Source organism: Carassius auratus, unplaced genomic scaffold, assembly GCF_003368295.1.
Source record: "Carassius auratus strain Wakin unplaced genomic scaffold, ASM336829v1 scaf_tig00214126, whole genome shotgun sequence".
Lineage (NCBI taxonomy): Eukaryota > Metazoa > Chordata > Actinopteri > Cypriniformes > Cyprinidae > Carassius > Carassius auratus.
The window spans coordinates 7437-17211 of record NW_020527530.1 but is presented as its reverse complement, the minus strand read 5'-3'; the positions used below and the strand labels follow the sequence as shown (position 1 = coordinate 17211).

Sequence of the window (9775 nt, the reverse complement as noted above, 5' to 3'; positions counted from 1 at the left end):
TAAGCCTAAAACAGATATTTCCTGAAAAGCTATATATCAATTCTGACTGGTTGATTGGAATGTTGATTCAGGAACATGTTGTACTTGTTGAAATCACACTCGCCTCCTGGGTTGATCTATAGTTTACCTATAATGTAGTTCAGGGTTAGGGTTCAAGTTGAGCTCAGTCAACAGCATATGTTGATCACAATAAAATTAATTTCCAAATTAAATCAATACACAAAACCATTGTAATATTCTGAGAGCAAAAGCTACATAATCACATGCATTTCTTATGTATTTGTCGTTTATTTAAACAGATACAAATTTCTGAGATTAAAAATCTCTTTTACGGAAGTGACCTGGCCAAAATGCAAATTATAAAAGAAAAAAAGAAAAACAAATCTTATATTTTGTAGTGTCATGTAATAGTTGATGCAGATAACAAGAAGTAAGAAGAATAATATATTCTTACTATCAGTGTTACTGACACCACAAGCTGAGAAAAAAAGTCTTACAGGCAGCTCAATGTCTCCGCCCATCCTCACATTTATATAATCTTTGTCAGTAAGATCCTACTGATTGTCTTCATCATGACCATCATCTCTCTTCTCCTGCTGGCCTCTCTGCTGCCACACATGACCTTCACTGGTGAGACTGACTATATAACAGCATATTATATTAATTTGTATCAGCTGAATAAGCTGACTGACAACAGACTCTCTCTCAGCTCATGTGGATGTGGGTATAGTGAACGGCACAGAAGCAAAACCACACTCCAGACCTTTCATGGTTTCTCTTCAGAAGAACTGGCGACATATCTGTGGTGGATTTCTCATTTCTGATAGATATGTTATGACCGCTGCGCATTGCTGGAAGTAAGACTTAAATTGAGTATAATAATATTGTTCATAATATTATTATTTTTAATTAAGTTAAAATAATAATATTATGAACAAACCTTCTATAATGATTTTATTGTTCATAATACCAGTAGGACTTTTTTTTTTTTTTTTACACAGAAATGAGAATCTAACAGCTGTGGTTGGCGCACATGACCTTAGAGAAAATGAAGGCTATGTCCGCATTGGTGTGAAGTCTTACCACATGCATCCAGACTTCAACATGAGCACTTTCCAGAATGACATTATGCTTTTGAGGGTAACAGTAGTTCAAATGACTGTTATTAAATGACTAGACTGTATTTAATGATGATAATGTTATTGTATTACAGCTAGAGAAAGAAGTCGAACAAAACAAGAATGTCATGAAGATTTCCATACAAACAGAGAAAGACATTGAAGCTGATTCTGTTTGCCGTGTTGCTGGCTGGGGAAGACTGAATTTTAAAGGGAAAAAGATTTTTCGTCTCATGGAAGCAGAAGTGAAGATCATGAATAACACTGAATGCAAAAATAAATGGAAAGACAAATTCTCAGCCTCAGAGATGATTTGTGTCTCCGGTGATGGAGGAAGCTGCAGTGTAAGTAAAAACATTGTCGAATTGAGACCATCATTAGTGAGAAGTACTGTATCATTTCAGTCATGTGTTGATCTGTGTTTCTTCACAGGAGGATGGAGGAGGTCCTTTGGTTTGTGGAAACACTGCAGTCGGTGTCACTTCCTTTGGTGACTCAAAAATCTGCAATAGTCGTGAACGACCTGAAGTTTATATAAAGATTTCAACATATATTCCATGGATCTGCTCCGTTATTGCGAAGGATGAGTGATTTTTGCAATGAAACAGAATTAAGTATTTACATGTTTAAATGTTCAATAAACAAACTATGTGTCACACATCAATTGTAAGTGGTGCTTATTATTTCAGCCCTATAAAATAACAGTAGTAATATAAAATAACAGTAGTAATAAGGATTCAACTAACTAAAATTAAATCGGCCTCAACAGTATCGAAGTCAAAGAAATTCTTGATAATGATAATCATGATAGTCAGCATAGAATCTAAAGTGAAATGTCTGTAATTTACCAACGCTCTTCTTTCTACACTATTCATAAAATGTGTTTGGACACTTTCTGGCACTTAAGTGTTTAAAACTGAATGAATGTCATTGTATTAGATGCAGAATATCACAAAAAGTAGCATTTGTAATGACACGAGGCCAACATTTCTACATAAGAAAGTGTTCAAGCATATTTGTTTCTTACTTTTGGACACTATAGCTATATATATATCTATATCTATATTATAAGTGAAAATTTAGCAAGCTTCTTTTAAATTATTTTTGTGTAATAAAGTTTTTTTTTGTGTGTTCAAATAAATAAATAAATAAAAAAGGCAAGCAAGCATTAAAGACTCTTGGTTTGGTACTTTGTTACTAAATGCAAGGACATTAATAAGTGATTTTTTAACGGAATACTGAATGTGAAAACATCTACGGTTCGTAAAGGTCTGGTTATGTCAGTGAAATTTCATGGGCAAAAACATCCATTGTCTATGAATGGAATTTCAAAATGTAGGTGAGAGGATCTTAATGCATATGAGCTCTATTAAAGGAATTAACAGGAACCATAACAACAGAAACCACAGACAAAATGAAACCACACATGTAACAGCCAGAGCATGAACATGACCAGACAAAGAACCAGAGCTGAACATTGTAAACAATATTATTAAAATAATGTTTTACAAAATGCACAATTGTAGAAGATGTCGAAGTCGAAGATTCAATGCTTTGATAGGATGAGCCAGATTTGACTACCAATCTCACAATCGAATATTCGCAGAGGTGTTACTAAACATGGATCATGCCATTTTGGCTATACAGGCGTGATCAATGTTTGATTTCAACTACGGGTTGCCTTTCGAAAGGGGACTCCACACTGCGTCCTCTAGAGGGTGCACATCATCCTCTTTTTTGTCTGAGGAGACTCTGGCATGATACAGAAGCATGGCACAGAGACGCAGTGTCTCGTTCCCTATCCTCAGCGAACCATGATTACATGCATAACCTGAGACGTTCCCTTTCAAAAGGGAACCCCACGTTGCATCCTCTAGAGGGCACTTTGGGAACGGTATACCAACGCCACCATGCTGAGGGATAAGTGCCTAGGTAACCGTGTCCCCAAGTCAGGACTTGAGGAACAGCATCCCTACCAGTGAAACCGCTAGGCTTTATGGCAGGCTAAAGCTCCAAAAATCCTAGACTAACTCACCCGCCAAAGTCTGGAGCTCTAAGAGTGGAGGTCTGAGCATAATGACTCTAAACTGAGAGGAGACCTAGCTATACTCAATGCCAGAGGATTTATCGAGGCTCGAAAAAGAGCCTACACTCCTTATACTTGAGGCTTCAGCAGAATGACTCTAAAATGAGAGGAAACCTAATAACAGTCAACACTGCCAGGGGAGCTCTTAAAAGTGGAGGTCCCTGCATAACGACTCTCTAAAGTGAGAGGAGACCTGGCTACACTCAGCGCCAGAGGCAGTAAGCGAGGTTCAAAGAAAAAGCCTACAAACTCAATCACTATCCATGACGAAACTCTAGGGCAAAGGCTTCAGCAGAAGGACTCTCTTAAACGAGAGGAAGCCTAGCAATCAACCCTCTTAGAGAAGCTCTTAAGAGTGGAGGTCTCAGCAAAATGACTCTCCAGAGCAAGAGGAGACCTAGCTACACTCAACTCCAGATGCAGGTAGTGAGGCTTAAAATAGAAGAGCCTACATTGCTCTTTCTGCCTAGGCAGTGCTCTGGGGAGCGGAGGCTACAGAAAGATGACCCTCTTAACGAGAGGAAGCCTAACACTCAACCCTGGCAACTGAGCAAGTGAGCGACTGCGGATATAAAAGTGCACCTGTAAAACACATCGTCCTCTTCTTTGTCTTCAAGAGACCTTGTGTACGAAGTACATAGACGTTTGACTCACGAGAGAGAAGGATGCGCTCACTGTTGCAAACAGAAAGAATGTTTGCACGAGCGTGTTCCCCTCTCGGGGGAGTTGAACAAGCGTAATGTGATGCATTCGTGGTGGTTTCTGTTCTTGCCTGATTCTGGAGGGAATTAAGTGTCTGAACAGAGTGTGTATGGCTCTCAAATGAGACGCTGTGAGATGTGATTGCATTGAAATTGCCTGATTCTCTTTGAGAATTTAGTGCCTCTCACCCGCGTTTCGGTACTCGCGGCTGCCGAGGCAATTAATCAGGCCGATCATGGGGATTGTAGGCGGGAATGGAAGGAATCTGACGAGAAATGCCTTTTCTTCCAGAACTCCTTTTTGTTTCCACTTATTTTCAGAATACGAACTGTGTATAATGTGGGTTATCTACATTACTGATGAAATAGCCTCCTGACTTGAAAAAGGTAATTTTTTTGGAGTTGTTAGGATCTGGTTGAGCCTCCTCTGAGCCCCTCATCCTCTCAGCCCAGGTGTGATGCTCTCTGTGAGCCTCCCTGATCAGCTTGAGCCTGGTAGCTCCCCTCCCTAAAGAGTGAGGGTTGCTATGCTGAAATCATAGTTCAATCAGGACCACTTCTGTCGAGTATATTTAATGACAATTATAATTGTATTTTTCAAATGATGTTTCATTACATCATAATTGTTTAGAAATTTCTATGGTTTGTCGTTGTTGGATGATATCTGTAAACCCTGAATCATGCAAGTTCATCAAGATTTCAATATACAAGCTCTCCATAAAACAAAGAAAACAACCCCCGCAAATGAAAAATATTTTAACAATATTTTAAGAACCACATATTAGACAGACGCTTCATATTTAATGGTATTTTCTTATTTTTATTGCATTTAATGTATTGTACTTTCAATAAAACATTTGCAAATGGGTTTTATAAGCTGATTTAATGCATGTTTTACACTGACTTTGTATTGCATTTACACACTTGACCAGCATGCAACACTAGCATGTGGTGTTTTGAGCACTTTAATGGTAGAGTTCAATGAATTAAGGTGGGTACAATATATTAAGCATATCAAATATATCAAATAGACAAAATAATACAGAAATAAAGCTGTAAAATTATTAGGCTATAAAACACATAAAATGCTAATTCCAAAAATGGAGCCTTGTGCAATAACAGAGGTGTTTTTTTTTTTTTTTACATTTTATTATCGGTTTAATAGTATTATCATAGTTAAATCAATGAATTTTTATGGTTAATTGTGGTATTAAAAAAAAATTCTCAAAATAACAGGCACAAAGAGTTAATTGGTCTGAAACCGAATGATTAATGAATGTCAAACTAACGTTACCGCAAGCATCATGTAATGATCTCATTAATTTTGTTCATGCCATCTAGGAACAAAATAATTGCGCTGCTCATTCTTCTCATTCCCTGTTGCCACCCCATTTATAAATCTGATAATATTTTTTAAGTATATTTTATGTTCATAGCCACACGTTGAAGGCCAAGGAGACCACCAAACTCCTCTCAAACAGAAATCGCTGATTTAGAATCCCCTCCCCCTCACAGTCACAATGGTTTCACCCATCACCAGCATGACAGCGACCCCCGCAGAATTTCACCAGTCAGTGGCAGCAGGGCAGCCTGAGCAGGCTACACAGTGCATCTGTCTGCAGTATGCAGTGTCTCGGAGAAGAGAGGTTGAAGAGAAGCAGTTAGCAGTGAGTTTAGAGGTAAGTTTGACACCAAGTCGAAAAAGTCCATAAGCAGATAGTTAACCCTGCAACAACCACATAGATACGTTATTTACATACGCAACGTTAGTCTAGCTCTTTGTGTGTAGTGTAGAGAACAAAACGCATTCAATAAAAACCTTAGCACTTTAAATTATGAATAATGTCCATGGTCCCCCTCCTGAAACCTCATGCTACCCCTTTGCCACCCTAGGAAAAAATCTCTAGATCAGCCACTGTTGTCAACTGTAGCAAACCCCCAAAACAAGCACCAGCAGCTCTTCCAGATTATAAGAAAATGTTAGAAAAGAGAGAAAAAAACTCACTCAACTTGCAGGAAATGTTCTCACTCCAAACACGACCAGCTCCGCCCACTCACTGGCACCATGCACCAGAGAGAGAGAGAGAGTTTGAATTTACAAAAGCTTTAATTTACAAAACAAATCACCAATTTAAATTTGCAATCACGCAGCCTCAAGTAACAAGTTGCAACTCAATACAAATCAATAAGGTGTAAATTATTTTTCAACAATTGCACATTGAGTATCATTACAGCAGCACCAAATACTTTCAAAAGAAGACCAATACATTTATAGTAATACAAATCAATTAAAATAATAGATTGCACCAGGTTAAAAACAACGTTTTGTGCTATATCCTGTTAAATTTTCTTTCTCCTGCTCAAATAGATGGTCATTTTTGCTTGTCCCACCACAAAATTAAGCAGATGACATTTTCTTAGAAACATATTTACAACCTAAAGTGAAAATCTCTTGTGAGAATACTACATTGCAATTTTAAATTTAAAAACAACATTTAAAACAGAAAACAGTAGTTAAAGACTAGTTTAATGCTGCAGTCCTTAAGTTACCTCTTTGTCACCATCTGTTTCCTTTTCCTTTTCTCGTAGAAGACACATGATGCAGTACTAAACAGTCTCTCGTTGTCGGTGCTTGTAATGTTTTTTACGTCTTTGACAATTTTAATGCTTCCACACTGCTGACGTGTGCTGTATTAAAAAGAGTGCACGCCTCTCATTATCATTGTTCGGTACAATATTTTGGTCTTTTCGCTTATTCATACTTTTTCTATTTTCCTTTAGAAATCATTCTAATATGCTGATTTTCTGCTAAATGAATATTTTTGATTTTTATCAATGTTGAAGGCAGTTGTGCTACTTCATATTTTTATGGAAAATTTTATATATTACCATTTAGTCTAGGCTAATATATACAGTGTATATTAGGGATGCCACAATTCTCATTGTAATATTTAAGCATTCGGTACGACATCCACGTTTCAATAAATGCTGGTGTAAACATTCGGTTTTACGTTTAAATAATTTATGTGCATTTTATTTCACTCCGAATTGACTATTTGTGTGTGCCAGTAAGTCTATGAGCTGAGATGAGGAAACTCCTCCCTGCAGGTAAATATTCACTCACTATGATCTAAAGTTAGGGGGCGCTGAACCATCATTCCACACTTTCCATTGTGAGTGGCAAAGTGAAGCTACAGTATGATGAAGCGCCGGCGTCTTTCAAATCTGTTGTGTGGAGACATTTCGGTTTTGCAGGGGAAGAAAAAAAGGTAAACAAAAAAATGCCTGTATGCAAGCATTGTTTTACACATGTAGCCTACTCAAATTGAAACACTTCCAACATGACTGCACATCTGCGGCAGCCATCACCCAAGCAATATCACTCTGTGAAGGCAGGATAGCAGAGCAGGTGATAAAAAACAACAGACCCTCGCTGAATCCTTCCAGCATACATACCCAACTGGTAACAGTGGGGTGGGGGTGTTCATTGCCAAAGATTTGCGGGCATTTTCGGTGATTGGAGATGCAGGCTTTTGTCATCTTATAAAAACACGCAATCCACATTACAGACCACCATCTCGCACTTTTTTCAGCACCAAGATAATTCCCCACCTCTATGAAAAGACATGCAACAGTATTGTGTACAAATTGGCCAAAGCACAGAGCCTTGCTCTGACCACAGATGGCTGGACCTCGCTGGCAACTGTGAGTTACCTCACTGTAACTGTTCACTGTTCGACTGGAATAGGTAACGGTGTCAGCGTACGGGCCCTACTGGCTGATAGCCCCTGCTATTCAGTGGGCGAAGGGCCTATGAGGGCCCATGAAGCCAGGCGGGGTTAAAAGATGTGAGGATAGCTGAGAAGGTTTTAAGCAGGATTTGGCGAGGGGTTGATACTCGTGGAGACACATCGAACGGGTAAGCCTCGCTGACCATAGAAATGGAAAAGGTAAGGTTGTCTAACCGGGAGGCTCTTGCCGGTGTCCGAAGGGAGCACGCGCATCGGATGGGTAAGCCTCTCCGGATGTGAGACGGAAGAGGTAAAATTAAGTGGCCAGGAGGCTCTCGCCAGCATCCAACGGGGACTTTCTTTTCACATCCTCTACTAAACTTCAATGTTAGAAGAGAAGAAAAGGCAAACACACTCTAAAAACAGTTTCTTTGAAGGATCCAGAGGATACCCCTGGCTCAAAACTTACACTGCACAGCATTTCTGGATTACAAAGAAATGTACATTATCTACAAAAATAAATAAATAAAATCCTGTTACACTACCACACTTGACAACGTTTCTTGAATCATAAAAGCTTAAAATACCATTATATTACCATTTTTTGCTATTTTTATTTTTTGATTGCTTAAAAAATGTAATGCCTTTGCTTTTATTACGTTTTATTATTTCTGTTATTTATTTTTGTTTATGGTAAAAAAAAAAAACAAGAAAAAGTATAATTTTCTGTGTTAAAATGAAAACCAGAAACATTTTATATTATACTTCAATAAATAAAGAAGATTCAATATAGACATAATTATATTTTGATTTGTTTTTAATAAATTATTATTATAGTTAATATTTTCTGATCTTTATAGTATGTGTATGAATTCCGGTATTTTTACCATTAAGTGACATATCAACCATTTGGTAGAGGCCGATATTTAAAAAATTTGGGATGTGTTGAAAAAAAAAATACATTGAGTGTGGTCACTAGCAACATAAGCAGACAAGAAATGCAAACAACTTTTTTCTTTCAAATGCCTTTTTCTTGGTGGGGCAGTTAAAGGGTTAAAAAACTGAGATATGTATTGAACCATGGGCTAACTGTATTGTTGCATCCCTAGTACGTACAGTGTATACATTCACTGGCCATTTTATTAGGTACACCTTATTAGTACCGGGTTGGACCCCATTTTGCTTTCAGAACTGCCTTAATTCTTCATGGCATAGATTTAACAAGGTTTTGGAAACATTCCTCAGAGTTTTTGGTCTATATTTGACATGATAGCATCACGCAGTTGTTGCAAAAAACCACATCCCAAAGCTGCTCTATTGGATTGAGATCTGGTGACTGTGGTGGCCATTTGAGTAAAGTAAAATAAAGTAAAGTGTCTGATGTTGCCTTATTTTATTCAAGGTAAGTGCTAAGTCTATATATAATTAATTCTTCCTCTCTGTTTCTCCTTGTAATTCTACTTTTACCCACATTTCTTTGGATGTTATAAAAGCATTCCCGTTCTTTCTTCCTCCCATTGTTTCTACCATATTGTTTTCACAAGTTGTTTGATTAAAAACCTCATCTCAGTCTTACTATAATTTACTTTCAGGTCTATTTCTGATTTTGCGTTGGCTTCCTTAACACAATCATCTGCCAATTCATTTCCTTTTATTCCTATATATGAGCTGGTATCCAACAGAACAATCCCAGCAGGCACACAACGTCATATGACGTTAATATTAGATTAGATTTAGGTCGTGACGTCAGGTAACCAAAATTCAATGTCAAGCCAACGTCTAATGACAACGTTAAATTGACGTCCAAGACCAACATCATCTGACGATGATATTAGGTTGTTTTTAGGTTGTGTTATAAAATAACCAAAATCCAATGTCTAGCCAACGTCTCAAGCCAACGTCACATTGACATCGAATACTGATATTTAGTCGTCAGGTATGGCAACCAAAATCCAACGTTACCTAGACGTCATAATGGCAACGTCCAAACAACGTCAAATTAAAACATCATTTGACGTTGATCTGTAGTTTGTTTTAGGTTGTGACATTAACTAACCTAAACCCAACGTCGAGCCAACGTCTCAAGCCAACGTCACATTGACATCAAATACTGATACTAAGTCGTCAGGTATGGCAACC

General features: G+C 37.8%; 1 protein-coding gene across 1 annotated transcript; it reads left to right on the top strand.

Annotated features, from left to right (window-relative positions):
• The first annotated feature begins 402 nt into the window (after nt 1–402).
• On the top strand, nt 403–1778 carry LOC113091202 (complement factor D-like). The gene is made up of 5 exons (XM_026256628.1): nt 403–630; nt 710–857; nt 1002–1140; nt 1214–1462; nt 1551–1778. Exons 1-5 carry the CDS (start codon nt 573–575, stop codon nt 1707–1709), a joined length of 753 nt encoding a protein of 250 aa, XP_026112413.1. The 5' UTR covers nt 403–572; the 3' UTR covers nt 1710–1778.
• The last annotated feature ends 7997 nt before the right edge of the window (nt 1779–9775 follow it).

Coding starts and splice junctions, on each gene's coding strand:
- LOC113091202 (XM_026256628.1), top strand. CDS start 573: ATGACCATCATCTCTCTTCTCCTGCTGGCCTCTCTGCTGCCACACATG. Junction 858..1,001: donor ACCGCTGCGCATTGCTGGAA/GTAAGACTTAAA, acceptor TTTTTTACACAG/AAATGAGAATCTAACAGCTG. Junction 1,463..1,550: donor GTGATGGAGGAAGCTGCAGT/GTAAGTAAAAAC, acceptor GTTTCTTCACAG/GAGGATGGAGGAGGTCCTTT.